The sequence below is a fragment of the Mirounga angustirostris genome, unplaced genomic scaffold, assembly GCF_029215605.1.
Source record: "Mirounga angustirostris isolate CCGP_5_RB_7025 unplaced genomic scaffold, mMirAng1.0.hap1 SCAF_8, whole genome shotgun sequence".
NCBI classification, from domain to species: domain Eukaryota; kingdom Metazoa; phylum Chordata; class Mammalia; order Carnivora; family Phocidae; genus Mirounga; species Mirounga angustirostris.
Window position 1 is genome coordinate 60,928,934 of NW_026991716.1, and position 26,841 is coordinate 60,955,774.

At 37.4% G+C, this 26,841-nt stretch overlaps 1 protein-coding gene across 2 annotated transcripts in view; it reads left to right on the forward strand.

The window, feature by feature from the left end:
• The first annotated feature begins 1,112 nt into the window (after positions 1 to 1,112).
• Positions 1,113 to 26,841, forward strand: part of SMAP1 (small ArfGAP 1) — a 162,200-nt gene continuing 136,471 nt past the window's right edge. Inside the window, exon 1 of one of the 2 annotated variants that reach the window (XM_045867072.3) lies at positions 1,113 to 1,473. In XM_045867072.3, the coding sequence (XP_045723028.1) occupies positions 1,356 to 1,473 (118 nt within the window). In that variant the 5' untranslated portion in view covers positions 1,113 to 1,355. The remainder of the gene's footprint in view (positions 1,474 to 26,841) is intronic. The other variant, XM_054505422.2, reaches the window with a different exon arrangement.

A 26,841-nucleotide genomic window follows, 5' to 3' on the forward strand; every position in this document is an offset into this window, starting at 1 on the left:
CACCCAGGAGCCGGATGAATTCCACAAGCATTTTTGAGATCCTGTGCCAAGAGCAGGGACAGGTGAGCATGAGGGTCACCTTAATGCAGGACCTAGGCTAGGAATTGGCCCTGTAGAAAAGTATAAGACACAGGCCCCGGCTCATTGCCTTTCCTAGCAACTGCTCCACCACAGGCATGTTTATTCTGATTTCTTAAGCCTCATATGAGAAATTGCTAATAAGCCATTATATGCCCAAACAGTCAAACAGCCTCACTCAGGGTTCAAATCCCATGAGGCCTGGTTGGGGAGCTCCGGGTTCTAATTAAGTGTCTTCTTTCCCTAGTTTTCTTTTTCACGCATTAAAGATCACTGCTCATACAGCTTTCTGTTAAAGTGAAAACACCCAGGATTTGCCTCCTTGGCCACACTCTCCCCTCCTTATGAAAGGCTTATTGCTAGGTGTTTTAGACTCTGGAGCCAGACTGCTGCAGACTCGAATCTCAACTCCTCCACTGAGTAGCTCTGCAGCCTGGGCAGAGGCTTAACTCCTCCATGCCTCATTTTACACATCTGTATAATGAGAGTATTGTATCGTAGGGTTGTGGTAAGGGTTAAACAGGTTGATAGTTCTTGGTACAGAGTAACCACTCAATAAATGTTAGTTCTTAGTAATTGTCACTACCAGGCTATTTCTCTCCCATAAAATGTAAGGGACTGTTTTGACTATTTTATTGCACCCGTATCCTCCAACTTCTAGGAGTTCCTGTTTCAAAACTGCACGTGAATAAACATGGAATGAATACACGAATGCACGCACTTTATATCTGCATTTCCAATGGTGCGCCGTCAAGAGCAAAGGCAAAGGAGCAAGTGTAAGTCACCTCTTTGCAAAGGTTCTTCCTTTACCGGGTTTTACCCGAGGCCCTCTGGGACGATCTCATCCCCACAGTGGGGAAGCCCACAGCGGGCAGTGCGAAGTACCTTCTGGGGATCACCTTGGGCGAACGGCCTAGCACATAAAGTCCCGGCTGGCCGGCTTCCCGGGAAGCTCGGCGCATGCGCACCGCGCCCAGCGTCTGGGTTCCTTCCTGCGCGCCACCCGGAAGCCTCGGCCCCGTCTCCCTCCTTCCCCCTCCCCCTCCCTCGCCGGCTCCGGCGGTGCGTGCGGGGCCGGCCCGGCGAGGAGGCGGGACACGTCGGCGCTGCCACCGCCGCCGCCGCTCCTCCTCCAGTTCCAGCGGCCGCCGCCGCCGCCGCTTCCTGGGTTGAGTCCGCCCGCGGTCCCGGCGGCTCCAGGTGTGTTCTCGCTGTCCAGCTCCTGCCCGAGTCCGCCGCCGCCGTAGCTGCCCCGGGCTCCCCGCCCCGCTGCCGAGATGGCGACGCGCTCCTGCCGGGAGAAGGCTCAGAAGCTGAACGAGCAGCACCAGCTCATCCTGTCCAAGCTGCTGAGGGAGGAGGACAACAAGTACTGCGCCGACTGCGAGGCCAAAGGTAGCGCGGACGTCGCCGCCCCTGGTCGGGGCCTCCTGCGGCCGGTGACCTTCCCGTCGCCGCGGCGCCCGGGGCCCGAGCGGACGCCGCGGCTGCGCCCAGCTGGCCCCGGCCCTGAGGGGAGGGCGGGCTCAGGCTCGAGTAGCCCCTCACCTCCACCAGAGGCGGCGGCGAGGTCAGGCCAGTGGGCGCCGGCACTGGCCTCAGCCTCCTCTTTCCCGGCCCCGGGGCAGAGCCGGTTCCAGCGTCGCGATGCTCGGACCCTCTACAGGGCCGGGGCCAGAGCCGGGCTGGGATCTCGGAACGGGGCGACTGCCTGGCTAGTGCGTAGGGTTGAAGGGTTGCTCTCCTCCCGCCTCAGCTCGCAGGTACATCCGTGGGTGGGGCCACCCTTAGTCTCGGTCTCCGCCTTGACCCTCCCCCAGTGACCACGGCGTCCCACCTGGGGCTCCGATGCTCCGTATCCCAGGTGGAGCCCTACCTGCCCGCCCACCTTACAGCTTTGTACAGGGCTTTTGCTTCTTCCTGACAAAGGGTATGGTGGTCCTTTTTGGTGGGTTGGAGTTTTACTGAGTGAGACCATTGGGGAGGGGTCTTTGGTAGTAGTAGTAGTAGAATTGTTTTTTAAGTCTGGATATTAACCCGAATGAGGAGGAATTTCATTATATGAGTCTCTTGGACAGTGGGCTTATGTTCCTGAAGCTTTTAATAATTAGATTATCTCTGACCAGTTGGTTTGGGAGAACATGTGGACACTGGTTTGTGTGGCCCAGAACGTTGAAGGTGCATTTTTTAAAGATCCAGAGATTGACAAAAACCTAATTTTAGTTTGTTCCGTTGGAGGGCTTCTGCCTCAGCCTTTAAAATAGATACACTATTTTTAGCCTATATGTTTGGGTTTGGAGATCTGATTTATATTTAATGTCTTATAAGTAATCTCCTGAGAAAAATGTTTCAGATTTTAAAAACAAACCTATCATGTGTTTAGGAAAAGATCTTGCTTATTTCTAAATTGGTTTGTTTATTCGGTGAAGAATAGGTAGTTCTCCAAAGCAAGAGTCTGTCTTTGAGAATGTCATTTCAGGTTTCTGTTACTGACTTAGACTTTTCTTGAAGCTTTACTGTTGTTCCTCAATACTATATAAATGAGTCACGTTTCAGTAGGCTGATAATGTTTGATTAGACTAAGCCACACAGCATCGGCAGGTCACTTCACTACCCCACTACCATAACAGGTACCTGATTACTGGAAGATCATGTGGGAATACTGTAACCAGACCATTTTAAGGAGCACTTTTCAATATCACAGTAACTTGACTGACCCAACCTTACTTTTATTCTGGGTAACCTTTCAGGTGATGGGTTAAAAATGCCTGATTATTATGGCAGTATTTGTTTACTTGATACTGATTATGTGTGTGTGTGTGTTTTTTGGAGGGGGAATACTGTATTGAGGCTCAATTACTCATCACTGCACTAGTAAAACACCGAAAAATGGGGCCTTTAAAAGGCCAGAAAAAGAAATGAGCTGCATTTTGAGTGAGAAGTAACATGGTTAAAAAGAGATGTTAGTAAAAAAAAAAAAAAAAAAAAGAGAGATGTTAGTATATATTAAATCTATTAAAAATTGAATAGTAACAGTTTCAGTAAGTACTTTCATTAGGTGTAGAAATAAGTGAAAAATAATTTTTGTTTAAATTTCTGTCCCCGAAAAAGTACTTTATAAAATCAGATTTTCACTGATGCTTCCTAAAATAATGTATAGGTTTTGATAAATCCATTATGTGCCACATGATAACATTTTCATTCTCATTTTTTGAAGTGAGGAGAGGAGAATCATGTACTTTTTAAATTAGAACAAAAATTTTATTCTAACAGAAGGAAAAGGGAGCATTAGTTTTGTTTGCTGTTTGTATTGCCACTGAGGTCCATGGATATATATTGAATGAATGTTTTTATTTTGGTTTTGTTTGGTCTTTTGTTTGTGGGTTTGTTTTTGAGAAATGTAGGAAGAGGGAGAGAAGAGAGTAGCATCTAGAGTTTGAGGGTGAAGGGCATGAACTCCAGTCATGATTTGGAAAGATCCTTAGTTTTTCCTTGATGCTACTAAGTATTGAATAATATTAAAATGAGCTTCTAAATTATTTCACTGTTTTATCCTCTCGTCCAGGAAAAAATATCACAGTTAAGTTTAATTAGACTTGATTTCATAGTTGTAGTAGTTGAAAAATTTGACATGATTGGGCTATTGATACAATTAAATATATTTTGTAAAATTTTTGAGTCTTCGATATGGTTGAAGCCCATTATAGAGCTCTCTTAGTAGAGTTCTTGGCTTGTTAAATGATTTTGGATTTATTGTTATATATGCCAGATGACATAGTAAATGTAGGTAGTGAAATTCTGATTCAATGTATTTTTAAAAGACATGCTATGGTTCTTATTCTGCAGCTCAGCTATTAAAAGAGGTTCCATACTGTATATGTGTATTAATGTTTTCTTCACTGTCTAATAAACTACATCAAGCCTTTCATGTATTTTTGAAGCTATTTCTTAGTTAACTCAATTTTCTTTTCTTTCACAAAATACTTCCCCACTGCTCTTTGAGAACATGTACGAAAGACTAAAGTCTAGGGCTAAAGATTACCCTATTCTCTTGACTTTAATAATAGTTGGCAAAGTTATATCAATTGGATTTTGACATTTTCTTACTGAGTCATCAGTGTGTGTGTTTCCTGAATTGACATTATTTAGGAAGTAAGGAAGGAGAAAAGGATGGCATAGGTGCCAGTTTCCTGCTCATGATCCGACACTTACCAGATCTGTTGAACAACTGGAGAATGAGAACAGGCAGATGGATCTGAGCTTCCTCTCCCTGGCCTCATTTGTGACTCTGTGGGAGTTTTAATGCAGTTCTATTGGTTATTAGTTGGTGGCAGTTTATGGAGAACTATAGTTTTTAGTATTTAAAGTTTCATTCACAGTTAATACTAGCTTTGATTCCGAACATGTGTTGGAATGAAAATGTGTCTCTTGCCCAGTAAGTTTTGGGGTAATCAGAAACATAAGGTTTTTGAACCCTTAAGGGATTGTTTTGTTCCACCTGTCTGGTATTAAGAGGGTAAGCTCCTTGCCCAGATCAGGCCCAGATCAAGCACTTATTTCTTCATTCCACAGATCTTGACTGTAGGGGACACCACTAAGCACTACTGGATTATGGGGCTAAAAAAATTAGTAAGACCTAAAGGAGTTTGTTTAGAGAGGACTGCACTTTTGCAAATGAATAATTCCAAAACAATGTACTAAGTGTTATAATAGTGGTTGTAAGAAGTACCCCCCTCTCTACTTATTTTGGGCTGCTCTCCCTATTGCATCTGACTTTTGTCTATTGGTTGTCTTCACAGTTCCTAGAATGCTGCCTCAAGGCCTTTGCACATGCTGTTCTTTCTGCCCAGGAAGCTCTCTAACAGTTTTTTGCCTGATCAGTTTTATGTATCATCCAGTTTCTGCTTAAATGTCTCTTGAAGGGAAATGATTCTCCCCTCTTAGGTTAGGCTTCTCTTTATACGTATAAGACACATCCTGAATATTTTATTACTCTTACTACAGTTGTAATTAAACATTATTTGGGTATTTATTGGGTAATCTATTTCCCTGTTGAATTATAGCTATAAGAGAAGAGATCTTGTTTGTCTTGTTTAGGCTTGTATCCCCAGCCCTCTACACAATGTGATAGGTTAATGTAACTCTTTTGAATGAATGAATGTGAATGAGTACAGAGCTGAAGGGAGGCAGCAGGATATGTGGAAATGGGTTCACATTTGGGCATGTGGAGTGACCTGCTGAGAAATATTCACGGGAGTCTTGTTTGAGTTAGGTTCCGAAAGTGGAGTGGGATTTCAGCAGATGGAGAAGGAATTGAAGGGCACAGTTAGCTGCACATACAAGGTACAGGTATATAAGAGAACATAAGAGGTTTCCATGTGGCCTTTTTAGGGTAAGCTTTCTCTAAGCATGACCAGATTTGATGGTAGCAGGTCAGGAAGAACTAAAATGGTGAGAGATTCCAGGCATGTCACCTAATTATAACAGCAGTGTGAGAAAGAGTGTAAGGATTTGACCTCACCTACTGTCAGTGTGTTGTAAATAGGGGTATAGGGCAGGAAGCAGAACGACTGTAGCTATTTTAAGGAACAGGTGCTTACATTGGAAGGGCTGGGAGAGCAAAAATCAGGGAGCCACTACTGGACTAACGGTTTCAAGGCCATATACTAATACCATTGCTACCGCTCCCACCACCGCTGCCGCAGCTGCTTCTCACCCATGAAACCAGTGAACTGATGGGGGAATCGGGACTATGGTTACTGCCGCCATTCAGTGTCTACTAGACATTTTTGTCAGTTGCCCTTACTATAGGAAGATGGCCTTTGTTGAACTTGTGCCTTCCACGTGCAAACAACTGGCAGACCTATGTCCCACACTTGGCCGGCAAGGGAGTCTTTTAGCTTTCTAATCTCTTCAAAATGTAGAAACAAGAAGTGGAGGTTGTGAGACTCAATCCAGGAGTCTACTACGAGGCAGTGAGGATGGAGAACATTTTCATTAAGTGTTTGATATTTAAGAGTTCTTATATAAACTTATTTTAAAGTAATTCATACTAAAAAGTAAAGTTCACCTTGAGAAAATGATGCTTATGATGATGTTGATGCTTGTGGGATAAATACATATAAACGAAATCTGTGATGATAGTTCATCTAAAGAGACCTGCCAATCTGAAAGTTCCCCCAAAATGCTAACCTTCAGTTGGATGGGTCTGTTGTTCTTATAATTCTGCTGATCTTGAGGTTTTCTCTGGTGATTATGTGTAGAGCCCTGGTGTCAGAGCTGGGATAGAAACCACTGGTCTCTCTCTGACTCATCAGTTTAAAACTTCGACTGCATGTTGTCCCCTTCTTTTTTCTCCCCTCCCAATTCTTTTCCTTTGTCATTTTTTTTAAAGATTAAAATATTCTTTCATTACTTGATTTCAATACAAGATATATATAGCCCTGTACAAGATATATATAACCTTTATTGACATGTAAGGATTTGAACCCATGCTCTCTTTAAGGCAAAGGCAAATGTTTGACATTCTAATTATATATTTTATAAACTCAAGCCTTTTCTACTGTTGTTACTACTATGACTACTGCTAATAGTCTTTTCACTGGATAGAATCAACTCACTTTTCTTTCCATTTCTCAAAAGAAGATCAAAGAAACTTGGAGGCCATTTTGTTTGTTGACTGCCTTATATTCTGACCCCTGTAAAGAATTGATTTAATATATATATAATTTTGTTGGTAAGTCAGTATTTTCTGGGCATTACAAAGATTAAATATCATGTCAGATACTGTTGTGTGTTCTAAAAAGTTTTGGGTATGGTCCACAAACTAGTTAGGGATCTCAATAGACGTGAGACAATGATGTGTTAAATTCTAGCCTATGCGTAGACTGTAGATTCATTAAAAGTTTAGTGTTGGGAAAGCTCAGTGACTTGGAAAAGATAGGGAGAAAGGAGAAGAAAGTAAGAGGTAAGGTTGGAAGTTAAAAAAAAAAAAAAAAAGGAAGAATGAAAAAGCAAGTAATAACATTACATATACACAAAAGTTATATGGTGCTTTCTTCTTGCCAGGCAGTTTTGTGAGCATTTTACATATATTAACTCATTTAATCCTCAGAACAACCTTTTGAGGTAGGTAATATTATTCCATCTTACAAATGAGGAAACAGACACACAGAACTTAAGTAACTTTCCCAAGGTTATACAGCTAAGAAGTGGTAGAGCCAGGAATTTCTTCATTAAAAGAAAAATTTTTTGGATGGCTACTATATTTCAGGCATTCTAGGAGCTGGGGATGAAGCGGGGAACAGGTAGATAAGGTCCAAGCTCTAAAGGATCTACTAGTCTGTTAGTCTGTTGGAAGCAGGCCTGACTTGCAAAGTTGGCCCTTGACTGGCATCAGGGAACTTGGATTTGAGAAGATCTCATTACCCTAAGTGGTAAGAGTCAGTCATTGTGTCCAAACTGTTTGTACAAACTGTGTGGTTTATGTTAAATGCCTGCTTTCCTTCTGGGAGTCTGGAATTTCCACATATACTAGGCAAGGGTGCCTATGTGACAAGCCTCCCTGCCCACCCTCCCTCCGGTACTCTAGGCATCGAGTTCTCTAATGAGACTCTAATGAGTCTCTAATGAGTAATATTTCACACTTGTCAGAAATCATTACTAAGACAGTTAAGTGTGTCTGGTGCAACTCCACCAGAAGGGGACACCTGGACATTTGTGCCTGTTTTCTCCTGAACTTTGCTCCATGTACCTTTTCTCTTTGCTAATTATGCTTGGTATCCTTCTGCTGTAATAAATAAATTACAGTGATTAGTACAACTGTATTTTGAGACTTGTGAGTCCTCTTAGCAAATTACCAAACCTGAGGGTGGTTTTGTGAACCTCAAAATATATTTGATAATATATATTTTCCTCCAATATATTGTAAAGGATATATTGGAATCTCAGTGTATCTCGGCTAGCTCTAGAACCTAACCTACCAGCAAGGGTACAGCCCAGAGAAGCAGGTATTAGCATTAGAAGAAATTCTGGCTTTACTGGGATGATATGGAAGTAGGAAGATGGACTGTAAGATCAAGATTTGAATTTACAAGATCTAGCTCCAGAGCTATTAATTGCATGTTTGATGACATGAAAGATAAAACACATGCTTTTGCAGTTGAAATTTTGTGATAGAAGAGACTATTACTTTAAAGCTGACTGTATTTCTCAGAGAGGTTATTGCCAAATATGTTCCAGCATGGACAGTGTCTTTGTCTTATCTCTTTGCTTTTAATAGCAGAACCACCATAACTTCAAAATACTAACATAAAGCAGAATTTTTTCTGATCACTAAACTTTATTCTACAAATTGAATTCTTTTGTGTGTGATGTGTGTATGTGTTTTGTTTTTTGGTCTTCCGTATAGTTTCTTTGTTTTCTCTTTCTGCAGTTCTATTCTTAGGTTAGGTACTGATCATCTACCCTGGCTTTTTAAACCATAGGAACAACTTGATAGAATTGAAAGAGCACTGACCTGGATTAAATTAGTAAAGCTAGGTTTGAGTCCACTCTTTGCCTCACTTGGTGACCAGTTGTCCCTGTCCTCAATGAGCCTTACTGCGAAGATTTATTTCAACTCTGATGTGATCTGTGTTCTTGTCTGAAACTCATGCTTCTTGTGACTTCTCTGTCGGTATTTACTATTATCGTTAATTTTTAAAAATTGTATTATTAAGGGTTTATATTTTAGGGCCTTATTGAACTTTGGATCATGGTCAAACCTGTATACTTTTTAAAGCTTTTCACTGATGACTTAGGTCTTCCTGAGCAGATTTACCTGGTGTTCTATCTTTAATTATCTCAAGCCATATCATATAACTTGCAAGAATATTCCTCATAGATTGAGGACTCCTTTTGTTTGAATCTTTTTCCCTTTAATGCCAGTAAGATCAAAGAAATAACTATCTGTCTAGTCATCTACTAAAGCCATACTTTAAGACTGTATAGCCATACATAGCCCTTCATTTAGTCATACATAGTACCATACATACATACCATCTAGTCATACATAATACCGTATAGAAATGATTTAAAAAATTTCACTTAAGACAGAGCTTCAATAAGATGCTATTGGAAGTATGTGCCGATTTCATGCTCATGTACATTTTGAATGGTAAATGTGAGGACTTTGAGAGTCTAAAGGGCAGAGAGTTATAAGCCTTCTAGTAATTCTCCATTCTCTGTGCATCCTCCTCCTCCCCTCAACAATTTTTGGTCTCCCTTTCACAAGAGATCCAAGTGATTGCTTTTAGGCATGATGGATGATAGACTTCCAGACGTTTATCACTGATCTTTTGTAAAGTGCATTTCAAGGACCAGTGATTAGCTTGAACCCAAACTTAAAAAGAAAATAAAGGGGATTTTAAAACTTCTGTGGGAAGTCATATTTAGGATAGCTTTATCTTCCAATACAAGAACATTCATTAAAAATTATGGTTTAGTCTAGTTTAGATGTTTTTTAGTTCATGCATTTCTACTCTTGAAAGTTGCTTTTGGTGTAGGGTGGTAATGGTGCATAGTGCCAAAAAACTAGCAGAAGTACCATTTTTAAAGAGAAACGATCATCCCTAGCATATTAATTTCCTATTCCTGCAATAACAGATTATCACAAACTTGGTGGCTTAAAACAACACAAATTATTGTCTTATAGTTCTGGAGGTTAGAATCCAAAATAAGTCTGTTTCTTCATCTTTTCCAGCTCCTAGAAGTCACCTGTGATGTTTGCTTCATGGCCCCTTCCTCCATCTTCAGTGTGTTATCTTCAGGTCACTCTCTGCCTTTTTGTGCTTGCATCAATACATCTCTTTCTGTAGCTCTTTTAAGGATGCTTGTGATTACATTGGGTTTACCTGGATAAACCTCAGTGTCCTTAAACACACTTGCAAAGTGTCTCTTGCCATGAAAGGTAACATATTTGCAGATTAGAGGAATTGAAACATGGACATCTTTGGGGATCACTATTCTGCTTCCCACAGGTGGGTTTGTAATAAAAATTGTATAGCACACCTAGATTTTTATTAAAGGTACTGCTCTGCATGTACTTAACATGGCATAGGATGGTGAAGTTAGTACAATTCAAATTAGGAATTCTTACAGAAATTATTTTAAAAGTATATGCATGCAAGAGTCATTTAACAGACTCTGCAACACTGTGATTTATGTAGAAAATCTTCAGAAATGGTATTACCAAGAAAGCGATTAGAATCAATAATTGAGTTTCATTAAGGTTAATATAGAAAAGTTAACTATTTCTGTATACCAGCAACAAACAATTGGAAGTTGAAATAAAAATTACTTACAATGGCATAAACATATGAAAACTTGGGGATAAATTTAACAAAATACATGCAAGACTTCTGTACCATAAACTTACCAAAGATGGCTAAGAGAAATTAAAGTGTACCTAACGAAATGGAGAGATATACCATGTTCATGGATTAGAGGATGCAGTCTTTTTGTTTTTGTTTTTGTTTTTTTTTAGATTTTATTTATTTGAGATAAAGAGTGAGAGAGAGCATGGGGGTGGGGGACGAGGGGCAGAGGGAGAAGAAGAAGCAGCTCCCTGCTGAGAAGGGAGTCTGATGTGGGGCTTGATCCCAGGACCCTGGAATTATGACCTGAGCTGAAGTCAGATGCTTAACTGACTGAGGCACCCAGGTGCCCCGCTGTGTACAATTTTAATGTTAAACTTGTATAATCTTAATAAATGTTGGTATATTAATAGGATTGTCTGTGATGACTATTACATGATATAATGTACCTGAAGCACATATAGTTCGATAGTACGTAGTCAGTAAATGTTGGATTTGAATTTTAAGTCATGCATAATTAGACCTACAAACACTTTTGTTTTCTTTTCTACTCCAATTACTTTATTTTATTTTTATTATTATTTTTTTAAGATGTGCTTTTTTTTTACTTTTGTATTAGGTTTTTAATTTTAATTCCAGTATAGCTACATATAGTGTTATATTAGTTTCAGGTGTACAGTATAGTAATTCAATAATTCTGTACATTACTCAGTGCCCATCATGATAAGTATACTCTTTAATCCCCATCACCTATTTCACCCATCCCCACACCCACCTCCCCTCTGGTAACCATCAGTTTGTTCCCTCTAGTTAAGAGTGTTTCTTAGTTTGTCTGTCTCTCTTTTTTTCTTTGCTTGTGTGTTTTGTTTCTTAAGTTACACATGAGTGAAATCATAGGGTGTTTGTCTTTCTCTGACTTATTTCACTTAGCATTATACTCTCTAGCTCTTCTGATTACTTTTTAAGAGAATTGTCCAAGGTTTCAGATGTAAGAAAACTTCCTCCTCCAGATTTTCCCTAAGTTTTATTGTTGTGCAATTTTTCTGAATTTTAAGTGTTTTTTAACTTAAAGTTGTAATTGATTATGGGGGTTAACTTTTTGATGTAATTCCTGTAGGAAGTAAAAACCCCCAAACTATCCAAATATTTGATATAGACACATTCTCTTTGTAATGTGGTTTCCTTGTCTATTTGCATTATTTTTTTTATAAGCAAAGGTTACTAGTCTAGTCCTACTATTACTCTTCCCATATTATCAGATTAAAACAAATGTTTTTTCATTGTGGAAATTATGTTCAACTATTGTACAGAAGTAGTTTCCCTTCTTTTGTTTATTTACTGGAAATTAGTTGTTATCTGGGCTTTGTTTTTTAGTGGAGACAATGATTTTACTTCCGTAGATAAGACAACGCTGTCAGGTGATTGCCTTCTTTTTTGGCCTTTTATTTCTTGTCCCAAATTTGGGCAATTATACTTTTGACTGTTTTTAACTGAGTTGGTAAAGTATGCCGGTAAACAACAGGAAACAAAGGTTTTTACCTAAAATAAATGTTTGTCTAGCTTTCAAAAAAAAAAAAAAAAAAGTTAAGGGGGCTTCCAGTTTCTACCCTGGCTTCAAGACCGGAAGGATCTTCAAGTCTCCACTCCACCCTAACAACAAGTAAAAAGCTGAGCTTTTTAGATCTTCAGAGAAGTGAGGTCACAGGGCAAACTGCTGTCCCCAAAATAGGAGAGATCAGCAAATACAGAGAATCACAACTCAGTCACAACTCTGTGAGAACCAGTACTGGGGTAGAAAAACTGTAATTGGCAAGTTGCTGGAGCTCACTGTGGACAAATCTGAGAGTCAAAAACTACAGGGGGTTTAGTTATGGGGATGGTCCCCATACTTTTGTGAGTTTTACCTCCAGGAGCTTAACACGGTGAATATGGGAGAAAAATCTAATGCTTCTGTCAGGGAAAGGAGGAAAGGAACCATTTTGAAATAATACCAGAGCATTCTATTCTTCTTAGCAAGGTCTGCCCTCTGGAGAAACTATTTAACTAGAGCTTAACTGACTTGGGAAGGGAAATATCTGACTCCATCCACCTGTAGCCTTTCACAGGAGAGAAGGGAAATGCCAATTCCAGCTACTCTAGCCAACCTATCTCATGGGGAACGGGGAGAGGTCTGGTAGGGGGCACTGATATTTGTGGAACTCACAGTGCAAAGGCAGAGGCTCACTGAAAGACAGACCTAATCATAGAACTTTGGGATGCTCTTCCACTGCATTACTAAAACTGTTCACAGCAGTTACTTTTATCCAGTACATCATTTCCAACTGTCCATAAAAAATTACAAGGCATACTAGAAGGCAAAAAAAATAGTTGAAGTTCTTAAATTTCACAGTGAAAATGTTTCAGATAACAGAAGTATGGCTTCAGGCTGCCAGTTCACATCTTGTGAGATCTAAATATAATTGGAAAAACATGTAAAAATATTTTCGTATATTTAAATGAATGTATAAAGCATATGTATATATAATCTATATAAATGGCTAAAGTAATGTTATGTTCAGTTTGAATAAACTTGTTCACATCAAATCTATTCCAACTTCTTCTAGTTTAAAAGGTTCTGAAGTTTTTGTGGAGAGTATCAGTCTCAAATAATACTGTTAACCCAGCTAAGGGACAGATCTGTAAACCATTCCCACTCAACTGAGCTATAATCTTTATGGTAGATCTTGAATACTCATATTCAAATTATTTTCAGAATTCACATGAAGTAAGGAACATTATACTGATCAGTGACATTTCATATATGTATGTGTTCCTTGAAAATATTTTAAGTGGAGGTTGTAGTTACTCTTTATATTAAACCTGGGTTTAATATTTCTTTACCAGGTCAGTGATATGAAAAAAGTTGGGAGGGGTACTCTTCTAAGTTAAAAGGAACTTAATGGATATAACTAACCACAGTCCCTGGTCCTTGAGAGGATACTTTTTGAAAAAGATCTTTACAAAAAAATTTTGTGGGGAAGCACGGTTGTAGAAAATAGAATACATACTAAATATTAGATGACACTGAGAACTTATTAATTTTAGTAGGTGTGATAATATTGTGGTTATGGGGAGAAAATTTATCTTTTTTAGAGATTCATACCGAAAAAGTTAGAGGTGGTATCTTGATGCCTGAAATTACCATACTTTATAAAAAGTGAAAATATGACAAAATCTTAACAATTGTTGAACCTGGACAGTGGGTATTCACTATACTGTTCTTTCTTTCTGTTCTGTATTTGAAAATTTTTGATAATAAAAATTAAGAAAAAAATTTTTAGTTTTTGTGTTTAAGGAATAAACTCAAGCTACCAGATAAGTAAGGGATCCTTCCTGCACATAAAAAATGTTCAGTTCTTCTTGGTCTGCAGGTTTTTTTTTTTTTTTCCCCAGTTGAAAGAATAACACTAATTAACTAGTCTTGACTAATAGTATGTTTCTGGACATTTATGTAATCTTATACTGAATGACTATTTTTTAATATATATCAACTATTCTTAACATGTTCAGAGTCTGTGTAAACATACCAAGAGAACAAAAGAAGTTTTAAAAAAAATCAAACTATGATTACAAAGACAGTGTGATTAAGGAATAATTACATTAACTATTGGCTCTTTATGATAGGCCCTTAATCATTTTAGGATGCTGGTCAGAAAAGGATTATCACAGAGCTGTTTTAGTGCTGTGTAGCTGTTGTTAAAAAGCATTTGAAAATGCAGTAATGTATATTCTAATTTTACTTCTCCATCACCCTGTTTTTTAAGGACACATTGAAAAGAACTGCCACAAACCATGAAAAGACACCAGAACCTCTACTGCTAATCATTATCTTGGATTTTATCCAAGGGTCACTTAAAGAAGTATTCATTTCACAGGTATTTTTTTTTTTAAAGATTTTACTTATTTATTTGAGAGAGAGCGAGAGAGCACAAGTGGGGTGAAGGGCAGAGGGAGAAGCAGACTCCCCGATGAGCAGGGAGTCCGATGGGGGACTCCATCCCGGGACTCCGGGATCACGACCCGAGCCGAAGGCAGACACTCAACCGACTGAGCCACCCAGGCGCCCCATTTCACAGGTATTTTATGAACACCAATTAAGTGTAAGGCACAACTGCTAATTGCTATATGAATTGAAGTTGCGTAAGGTATGTGAATCCAGACCCCAAGGCTTTCTGTATTATTTAGGACTTTCCATTGTAGGGCATAGAAACAGGACTAGAATTAACTTAAGCAAAATAGCACTGGGCATTGGTGTTTTTTGTTTTGTTTTGTTTTGTTTTTTTAATCAGAAGAGGAGGGAGACTTGCCTCACATGACTCAGTTCTTGAACCTCTTTTCTGTTTGTATTCACTCCCTTGCCAATCTCATCCAGTCTCTTGCTTTTAACTATTGACTATAATTCGATTCCCAGTTAAATATCTTCAGACCAGAAGATCTTGTCCTAGAACTCCCTACTGATAACATCCAACCGTATGTGGTTGTGCATTCAGTAGCTCCAAATGAACATGTCTTAACTGAAATCTTGATCTTCATTTTCTAAACCGACTCCTTGGGCAGTGTTGCCCATAATACTCTGCCCTTTTGCTCTGGCCCTGAGGCTGTCACTAGAACTGTTGAGTTTAAGAAAACACCAAATTAGCTGTAGTCCAGGGATTAGAAAGCTACGTCTGCTTTACAGCACCTGTAAACCGGTGATTAAGTACTGGAGTTTAGGGTCTGTCTGTCATCCGCATCAAAAGTGCTTCTTCACGCCCCAGAGGCTGGAGACTAGACATTTTATGATCTTGCCTTCCTACAGAAAATAGCCAAAAAGGGCAGGAAGATAATCACCTCACTTTTGCTTTCAAATATTGCATAAGTGCATCTAATTGGTGGAAACATTCTCATTCAGAACTCTATAAAAGAATCTGAGAAATAGAGCTTTTTAGCTTTACATCCTCTGAATACAGGAGGGCACACCAGAAATAGGGTGGGATAAATACCTACCATGGTTTCTGTCTTAGCGAGTTGCATCAGAATGAATAGGATGTGCATAGCCTTTTTTTCTATCTTTGGCTCTCTCTGTGTCTCTGGGTCTGTAACACATGATTTTTCTTGCCTGCTTTACTCTTTACTGACTACTTTCCCTTATTCATGTGCTTGCCTATACCTCACGAGTTCCTAAGTCTATGTGACCTGTTATTTGGCTTCCTACAGGTGGTTGTCTCTTTGGATCATATACTGTATTCCTGGGTGAGATGAACTGGCCCAGCCTGGGCCATAGGCCCCATCCCTGGTCACTGTGGCATGGAGGCAGGAGAGCTGCAGGAACAACAAGCAGGGGTTCCTTTTCCATGGCTAAGAGCAAGCAAGGTCTCAAGGAAGAGTAGCTTATATAGTTAAAAATATTAATACAAGATTTAGAGGAAAATTTGATTCAAAACAAATTGGAATGAAGTGTTTAGTTTTAGCAGAGTTTTAGCAGAAAAAGTCAGGAAGAATGAGGAAGGGGACAGTAACGGGTCTGAAATGTAAGGGACAATTAGATGATGAAGTCATTTGCTGAGAATAAGGATAGTGGGACTTTTTAGGGCATTTAAATCTATTCTCTGCATAGAATACTTGCTAATAGTAAGTATTTTAAAAGTATTTTAAACTAATCAGTCCCCTCATTGATGGGCATTTGCTTTCTAACTTGTGGTTACAAACAGTCCTCTTGTCAGAGCTTTGTGTACACAAAATTATTTCCTCAGAGTCTTATATGTGAAAAGTATGTATTAGAGTATGCGGATTAAAGCCTGTTTGATTAGTATTGCCAGGAATCTTGGGGCCAGTTTACCTTCCCACCAGTAGTGTATAAAGACTGGCTGACCCTCTGCACCCGGCCTGTCACTGGGTGTTCGTGTTTTTGAAAAGTTTTCTTAATATGGTTAGTGAAACTTGTTATCACACTGTTGTGTTTTATTTCTTAAAATTAATCGTTTTTAATGTGTTTATTGGTCATTTTTATTCTTTTATGATTTGCCCCTTCATTTTGGGGGCAGGGGGTGGCTTTCTTTTTCACATTTTTCTCTTGACTAGTCATTGGGCCACAACACAAAATTCCAGGCAACATTCATTTCTGTGAGTATGGTGGTAGGCAGCACCATTCACTCCTAGATTCTATAAGCCCGACAGTAAGTAATGGTGGAGCACTTTGGGAAGATTTTCAGACTTTGATCTACATTTTTTTTTATAAGTATGAAATTATAGAAAATTTAGAGGTGTAAGAGACCTGTCATTTACCTGGTCTGATCTCCTAGTAGAGTCATGAAACCAATCAAGAGAGGTTAAATGACTTGCTCAAAACTTTGTAACAATGAGAGAACTTGGGAGTTAACTCAAGTTATCTGGTCTGCTGTTTTCTGAGTCCACAGATGAATATGTCACCCTTGGCCTTTGCAAAAGGTAACTCTCAGCTTTTTTATTTTTTCTTTTTTTTTTACATTCACAATCTATATAATGAGAAGGATGGTAAATTCTGCGTTCTTTTGCTTAACCAAACCCTGTCTATGTAATGATTGGATATTAAGAAAAAAATTGGTAATCACAGTGAGAAATGGTTGCATATTAAGTATTTACTTAGCCAGGTTTTTTTAAACACAGATTTGGCAATAAATGTAAACATGTTCAAGAATTAGAATGCTGTTGGTTTCTGAGGTTATCTAAAAGCGGATGTTATCTCATGAGATAAATCTGTAAATAGTGCTGAGAATAGCTTTAAAAAGAGGGATTTTTGTAAATATTGGATATCTTTGTGCTTGAGAGGGAAATTTTTGCAAATATAAAGCACTAGAATATTTGTGAAAGAGTAAACAAAATAAAGGAAAGCTATGTCTGCTCAAACTTTTGAACTTTAAGCTGAGTTTTTGAATGATGCTATGTCACCTGAACAAAGTAAGAAGTAGCTTTGACAAGGCTTAAACTTTAGGACAGGCTGGTGAAACAAGGATTGTTAATTCTTACTTAAGTTTCATTTCATTTTCTCCTTTTATTCTGTACCATCCTGATGATAGTGAATCCTTAAATTATTTTCACTGTTTAATTTCTTTGCCAAAGTAAATCAACATTTGAAAAATAGGGGAATGCTTTTTTTTTTTTTGTAGTTTTTGTAGATTTTAAAGTGTTTCATTGTTCTTGTGATATTTTGAACTTATTTACATATTCCTTTTTCCAAAGTTTAAGGAATAAATATTTTTTAAAAAGTTATATAATAATTTTTCCTCTAGTATTCTTCCTCTAGTTGACTGTGGGTTGGCAGATTCATTGCTCTGCTGTTATCCTTGAGAGGACACTAGTTCAGTAGCTAAAAGCAAGGGGTTTGAAGGCTGACTGCTCTGGGTTAAAAATCTCAGCTCTCCCATTGCTACCTTCAGTGATTTCTTTCTCTTCCTCTCCCTCCCTCTCTTCTCTTTCTCCCCTCCCTTCTTAACTTCCTTGTTGTGGGAGAGTGGTATTTAAACTTTCTAAGCTACTCTGTGTCATTATATGTAAAATGGCCATATCTGTTGTCACAGAGTTATGAGAGTTAACTGAGCTTGTGAAGTAATGTCTGGTACAAAATAAGGGTCTGATAAATGAGTAAGGGTGTGATAATTATGTCAGGTCTTGTGGGTTTTTGTTTGTTTTTTTTTTAAAAGCACTTCTAGTCATTTAGTCATTTTTTTTACTTTGCAGGAAGCATTTGTGAATTATATTTTGTTTGATAAAAAATGTAATTGAGTAGATTCTGAGCACAAGAGTACTTTATGGAAGGCTCAGGAAAAGAAGGTAGTTAATTTTTTTAATCTTTTATGTGCTCGTTCACTAGAGTAGACAGTCAGGTATACAACAGCAGCCCTGCCCTGCGCTTTAGGAACCTTTACTTTAAGGAGACAGGCAGGCCATAAGCACAAAGTATATATATATTATATATTAATGTATTTTATTATATATATATGTGTGTATGTATATATACATACATATATATGTATGTATATTTTTATATATATATATATATATTATATATATATATTATATATATTCTGGATACCTGTGTGGAAGGAGTAGTGCAAGCATTTAGTATTATAGAAGTTCAGAGAAAGTAAAAATCACCAAGAGCAGGAGTTGGGGAAGGTTTTTAACAAAAGAGGTAGTTCTTGAGGAAGAGGAAGAATCAAACTTAAAGGAGAAGAGTGGCAAAGTTATTCTAGGTAGAGTTATTCTAGGTAGGACAAGTTTGTCCATATACTTAGTGCACGTGCTTTTCACATTCCTGGAAGCAGGTATAGGTACCAGGCAGAAATTTAGGAGAGAGGATAGACAAAGGAGTGATTATTGCTTTGGGAATCATCTGTGTGGACATGTTTGCCAAAGCCACGAGTGGATTAGACACTTGCAGATCAGAGGGTCAGTGACCAAGATCGGAGGGAGACAGCAGTCAGAAGTAGAGAATCTTTGAAGGAACAAATAATGGCCTGCGAGACTGCAAGGAGAACCAGAACAGAGAAGCATTAGGAGAAGAGGGCTTTCAGAAGGGTGTATAGTCAGGAAAATTAAATGCAATAGGGAGGTAAAAGGGGCTACAAAAGGGCATTTAATTTTGGAAGACATTAAAACTGTTCTCTAAGCTCTTTATGAAAGTGTCTGTTGTGAAACTGCTTCATAACCTATTTTCCATCCTCTGTACAGTGAGAGTCAAGAAAGTGAATCTTCAGTATGTTGGGATCATTTCTCAAGTTTTTCTGAGGCAAACATTTGCCGTTTTTCTTTTTTTTTTAGCACCTTTGCCAAATTTCATTGCTTGTTTTGTTTTTGGCATTTAGTTTACTTTTGAAACAAATGCTCTATTTTTCCATGGGATTCTGGCAACTTTTATTTTCTATGAGGAAAATTCTTTAGAATTTATTTTGCGGCCCAAGGAATATTGTTAATATATATGTAAATGGCCTTGGAAATAAGGCTTGACTGACATTTTATTCATGAAGGTTATTTTGTTTGGTTTGAAGGATTATATAGTTAATTCCTGAATCAATTGATAAAGTTGACAAAAACTTGTTTCTGGGGAGACCTGTCAGTTTATTTTTGAAAAATGTTTATTTTTAGCACTTTTTCCTCTCTTAACTCCAAGAAGTACAATTCCTTTTGTGTAAGTTAATATACTAGTGTCTTTTGATTCAGTACTATGGTACTTCTTAAACATTTGGAATTGGTTTAAGAGGCGTTTGTAACATATATCTGCCCTCTGCTGGTGAAGATGCATTATTGCTCTTAACTCAATATCTTCAGTAATTTATTCGAATGAAGCAATACTCTGAAACATCAGGAGTGGCCATAAAATTTAGGAAAAATGCATTTATCGTTTGAAAGGAATATATTTTCTTTAGGGCATTCCTGTACAACGACTGCCCAAAAGGCCAGTAGTGTTGTGGGTGATACCCATTACATTGATGATTATTTTTACATTGTATGTTTTTGTATTCTTTTTTGAATTTTTTTTTTTTTTTTTGCAAGTTCTAGATCTACTCTGCCTAATGTGGTAGCCAGTAGCCATATTTGGCTATATAACTGAAGTTAAATTTTCAGTTCCTTATTCCCACTAGCCACATATCAAGGCTTAATAGCCACCTGTCGCTAGTAGCTACCGTGTAGGACTGTGCAGATTAAAGAATGTTTCCATCTCATAGAAAGTTCAGTTGACAGCGTTATTCTAATGTTTAAATTTTAAATAACAAGGATTATTATTTTAATGAAATAATTCTTAAATTTGCAATGAATTTCTTTCTTTGCTATGCCCACCTTTTTCAGATAAACACAGTTATCAATAAAGAATCCCAATTAACTAAGGGAATCTCTTTAGTAGGATTTTACTTTAAGATTTTTTTTGTACCATGTAATTTGTTGTACCATATATATATATATATATATATTTATTTATTTATTTATTGCCAAATGATTAGAGTGCAGTTTTCTCAGTGTAGAGCATTGAACATTTCTAGTGTTTTTATTCTCTGTTTGGAAGATTAAAGTTAAGTTAAAAATAGTGATCATATTTTCTCTATGTTATTAATTGAGGTAATAATCTCTTTCTCCCTTTTGTGTGTGTTTGGGTGGAAGGAAGGCCAAAAATCAGAGCATATGTAGAGAAACTTAAGATTTTATGACAGGGTGAATCATAGTTTAATGGATGTTAGTTGATTTAAAAAATAGACGTTTTACCAGCTTCCTCTGATGGTAACATCTTGCAAAACTATAGCACAGTATTATAACCAGAATATTGACATCAGTATAATCATCCAATGTTACTGTGATTTCTACAATTTTGCTTGTACTCGTGTGTGTGTATTTAGTTCTATACAGTTTTATCAGGTGTAGATTCACGTATCTGCCACCACACTCAGGATACAGTACAGCTCCATCACCACTAGGATCTCTTGAATTGTCCTTTTATAACCACACACACCTTCCTCCCATTTTGTACCCCTCCCATTCCTGACCTCCAGCAAGCATTAATCTGTTTCCCACTTCTAAAATTTTGTCATTTCAAATATATATAAATGGGATCATATGATACTTTTGGGATTGGTGTTATTTACTCAGTATTGTTCTTTGGAGATTCGTCCAAGTGGTTGCATGTATTAGTAGTTCTTTCCTTTATATTAATAAGTAGAATTTTATGTTGTGTATGTGTACGTTCCATAGTTTAACCATTCATCTGCGGAAGGACCTCTGAGCCATTTCTAGTTTTTGACTACTATGAATAAAGCTATAAATTTGTATACAGGTTTTTGTGTGACATAAGTTTTCATTTCTCTGTGAAGTGCCCATAGTATAATTACTAGGTTGTATGGTAATGGCATACTTAGAAGCATAAAAAAACTGCAAAGCTTTTCCAAAGTGGCTGCATTATTTTACTTTCCCACCAGCAATGTGTGAGTAGTCCATTGTTTTCACGTCTTTTCTAGCATTTGGGGTTGTCACTGTTTTTTACATTATCCATTGTTGGATGTGTAATGATAGCGATATTGGTTTTGATTTGCATTTCCCTAATGGCGCTAATGGTTTTGAACATCTTTTTCATGTGCTTATTTTGCCATCTGTATATTCTCTTCAGTGAAATATCTGTTCATGTCTTTCATTTTCTGATTGATTTCTTTTTTACTGAGTTGTGTTTTTTTTTAAAAATAGACTTTTTAAGAACAGTTTTAGTTTCACAGCAAAATTAAGAAGGTACAGAGATTTTCCATCTACCCCTTGCCTCTACACGTGTAGCTTCCCCCATTATCAAGATACTGTTGAGTTTTGAAAGTGCTTTATATACTTTAGACATTAGTCTTTTGTCAGATATATGCAACTATTTCCTCTTGTAGCCTGTCTTTACATCCTTTTCACATGATCTTTTTTTTTTTTTAAAGATTTTATTTATTTGAGAGAGAGATTGAGAGAGCACAAGCAGGGAGAGCAGCAGAGGGAGAGGGAGAAGCAGATTCCCCATTGAGCAGGGAGCCTGATGCGATGTGGGGCTGGATCTCAGGACCTTGATATCACAACCTGAACCAAAGGCAGATGCTTAACTGACTGAGCCACCCAGGTGTCCCTGAACAAAAGTTTTAATTTTGATGACGTCCAATTTATTAATTTTTCTTTTTATGGATTATGTTCTTTTGGCAAGTCTGAGGACTCTTTCCTAACCAAATTCTGAAGATTTTATCCCATGCTGTTTCCTAAAAGTTTTACTTTTCTATATTTATGGCCATTTTTCATTTTGAGTTGCTGTTTGTATATGATACAGGTATGAATCAAAGTTAACTTTTTTGTAAATGGGTATTCAGTTGTTCCAGCACCATTTCTTGAAAAAATTGTCTTTTCTCTGAATTGCCTTTGCACTTTTCTCAAAAGTCAGCCACATGTATCTGGGAATACTTCTGGATTTTGTTATGCTCCATTGATCTGTTTGTTTACTTTTATGCTAATATTACAATATCCATATTATTGTAGCTTTATAATAAGTCTTGGAGTCATGTAATATAAGTCCTCCAACTTTGTTATTCTTTTTCAAAGTTGTTTTTGCTATTCTAGGTTCCTTGAATTTCCATATGAATTTTAGAACTAGTTTGTCCATTTCTACAGAGTAATCTTCTGGGATTTTAATTGAACTTGCTTTGAGTATGTAGATCCATTTGGGAGAGAACTGACATCTTTAACAATATAAAGTCTTCCAATCCATGAGCAAAGTATATCTCTCCATTTATTTACATCTTATTTCTCTCAGCAATATTTTGTAGTCTTCAGGATGCAGGTCTTCTGTCAGATTTATTTGTAAGTAGTTTTTATTTTTAAATGTTATTGTAAATGGATTTTTTTAACATTTCAGTTTCTTTCTTTTCTTTTTTTTTTTTAAGGTTTTATTTTTAAGTAATCTCTACACCCAGTGTGGGGCTCAAACTCACAATCCCGAGACCAAGAGTTGTGTGCTCCACCAACTGAGCCAGCCAGGTGCCCCAAATATTTCAATTTCTGATTGTTGTTGGAATATGGAAATATAGTAGGTTTTTGCATATTTGTCTTGTATCCTGCAACCTTGCTAACCTCATGTAATTGTTCTGGTAGCTTTTTTTTATAGATTCAGATCTCCTACTAGATGATTGTCATCCTCCAATAAAGACAATTTTTACTTCCTCTCCAACTTGGATGTCTCTTTTTCTTACCTTATTTCACTAGCTAGAACCTTCCGTAAAATAAGAGTGGTGACAGTGGACTTGCTTGTCTCATTCATGATGTTAAAGGAGAAAGCATGCAACCTTTCATCCTTAAATATGTGTTGGCCAAAAGTTTTTCACAGATTTTTTTATTGAATTGAGGAAGTTGCCCTCTATTTCTAGTTTGCTGAGATTTTTAAAAATCAGAAATGGATGTTGATATTATCAGTGCTTTTTCTGTATCTGTTGAGATAGTGTTTTGTTGTTGTTGCTGTTCTTTAATATAGGGATTACATTTGATTTTGATTGAATGTTAAACTAACCTTGCATTCCTGGGACAAACCACACTTGGTCATGATGTATTATCTCTTTCATATATTCCTGGATTTGATTTGCTAAAACTTTATTGAGAATTTTTGCAAATATTCATGAAGGGTGTTGATCTGTATGTTTCATTTCTAATGATGTCCTTGTCTGGTTTTCGTATCAGGGTTATGTTGACCTCATAGAATGAATTGGGAATTACCTCATACCTACCACCACCACCCCAACCCCCCCCAGTTTCCTGAAGAGTGTGTGTAGAATTTGTATCATTCCTTAATTTGGTAGATTTCCCTAGTGAAACCACTTGGGTTTTGATGGAAGGTTTTTAACTACAGATCCAATTTCTTTAATAGAAAGGCTATTCAGGTTATCTTTTCCTTGTGGAAAGAGCTCATTTGTGTCTTTCAAAGAATCGGTGAGGTTATTAGCATAAAATTATTTATAATATTCCCTTATTTTTCGAGTATCTTGAGAATCTGTAATGATGCCACTTCTCTCATTCCTGATATTGGTCATTTGTGTTTTATCTCTTTTTCTTAATCAGTTATGTTAAAGGTTTATCAATTTTATTGATATTCTCAAATAATCACCTTTTATTTTCATTGACCTTCTTTGTTGTTTTCCTATTTTCTGTTTCATTGATTTCTGTCCTCTTTATGTCACCATTGTTTTTGAAAGATATTTTAGCAAGTGAACAGTTCTCAATGTGCAATATTTCACTTTCAATACTTTTAAGATGTTTCACTGTCTAGGTAGCATTATTTCTTTTTTTTTTTTTTTGTAGCCTTATTTCTGATGAGGAAATTGTCATCATTATATTTGTTTCTTTGTATGTTATGCATTTCTTCTGCCCAGCTGCTTTTAAGATTTTTCAATTCATCTGTAGTTTTAAGCATTTATGTTATGATGTACCTTTGAGTGAGGGGGAAGAGGCAGAGGGAGAAGCAGATGCTCCACTGAGCAGAGAGCCCGACATGGGGCTTGATCCCAGGACACTGGGATCATGGCCTGAGCGGAAGGCAGACACTTAACCGACTGAGCCACCCAGGTGCTCTAACACAGTCTGCTTTCTTAAGATAATTAATGGACATAAATTTCTCTGAGTATTTTTGCCTGCTCTATTTCATGCAGTTAGACTTTGAGGTTTGGAGAGAGTAGGGTAGATTACTTTTGGTTTTTGCCTTATAACCCCTTCCATGCCTGGTAGAATAGCAGTGCATACCCCAAATATTCTTTGGAGGAATCTTAGCATTATTTTTCTTATTTAGTTTTATTTTCTCTTTTGTCTTTCTTTCATACTTACTAAGCACGTGCTGAGCACTGAATTAAAATGCTGGAAGTCTGGATATGTACTGATTATGCTGATTTATTCTTAGGGACTACAAGTAGTTTGAGCAACAACCATTTACAAATATTTCATAGTAAATGTTTTATTATTATATTTGATGTAGGGATGTAAAAGTAGCCCTTCATAGACCCTTTAAAAAACAAACAAACAAACAAAACCTCATTGGTATTGCTTAAACATGCCTTAAACATTTCTTAAGGTATGCCTTAAACCTGACGAAGGCATATCCACTTCCTCAGGTCCATTGTGCTTATCGTTCCTTTTGCCTTAATTCCTCTTGCCCACATACCTGCATAGTTTGTTCCCCTACTTTCTTCAGATCTCTGGTGAAATACAACTTTTCCTGACCAAATAACAATTATCTCTCCCTTCCTCCTTTCCATCTATACTCCTTATCCATTTTTCCTTTATTTTTCTCCATAATATTCACTGCTGTTGACACACTATTACTTTTACATGTTTGTATACAGCTTTCCATCGGAATTTAAGCTCCATGAGGGCAGGAGTTTATCTGTTTTGTTATCACTGAATCTCTAGAGTCTTGTACAAGGTACAGTACAAGATACAGTAGTACCTTGAAATAGTAAGCACTCAGAAAATATTTGTTGGTTAAATACATGTGTTGCTATTCTGAGTCTAACAGACTTAAAAAAGAAGAAAAAACATTTTTGAGGGAATTATTTAAATATTATAACTTAAATGCTCTTTCTGAATAGAGAGGTTTTAAGGAAATTTCTGTGAGCTCATTTTTTAGTAATCACAATCACTTAGCCTCCATTAATGTTTCATATACCAACTTCCAGGAAGTGATTGATTAAAATAGCATGACTCTTCTAATCAGCATTGTAGTGACTCTTTAACGCTTGTAAAGTCACTTAGGAACCCTGATTATCGAGTGTTATCCCTACATGTCGTCTTTTAGCATCACTGATGCTACTTAATAGGAAAACATGAATTTGAGGTAGGTCAACCATAGGTGACTAGGTCATACCAAAGTATGTTAGTTACATTCAGATTTAAAAAAAAAAAAAAGAACATTTTATTTCCTTCTTAGTAAAACGTTGTATGTTGAAATACTTGATATTTTAAAAAATGAAACATTCTGTTGTATGTTTGCTGGAAGAAATGGTTTGACAATTTAAAATATTGTTGAAATACTATGTATATGGAACTTGTCTTTAAACTTCTTGTTTAATTCTGAAAACTTTCTTTTTTTTTTTTAAGATTTATTTATTATAGAGAGAGAGCGGGAGAGAGAACAGGTGTGTGCAGCGAGGGGCAGAGGGAGAGACTCTCTAGCAGTGAGTGGGGAGCCTGACATGGGGCTCGATCTCACGACCCATGAGATCATGCATTTAAAGAAATGTATACAGGTTTTTTTTTTTAAAAACAGCCTCATTGAGATATAACTTACATACTATAAAATTCACTTACTTTAAGTGTGTAATACAATGGTTTTTAATGTATTAACAGAGTTTTGCAGTCATCACCATAGTAAAATTTTAGAACATACCCATCATTCTCAACAGACCCCTCCTCATGCTTATTTTCAGTGATACCCCTCCCCCCACCACACACATACAGGTTCTTTTGCAAGTTTGTAGTTTGGTTGTTTACAATGTAGAAAACATGTTTTCAGGGGTTATTGCTTGGTTCTCTTGCTGATCTACAAGTGAATGTAATTCTGTAACCTAGCTGACCATGAGCAATGAAAGGCTCAGGTAAAGAACAAAGGGCCTTGGGATAGGAAAAGAGAAAGGGCTTCTTCCTTGTTTCATGCTTGATTGTGGACAGTATTTTGATACAGGCTGTTCTCTTTAGGATCCTTGTATTGCTTTACTGTGTGTCCCTTTCCCTAGGCATCCACTGCTGTGATGCTGTCTTAATGAAAATACTCTTTAAGTCTCAGTTGATTTTGCCCTTGTCCTCCTCTCTTTTCCCCCTTGATCAAAATTCTCTATCCTTTACAGTTTCCTTCTCCAACAAATCAAACCAAATCCAG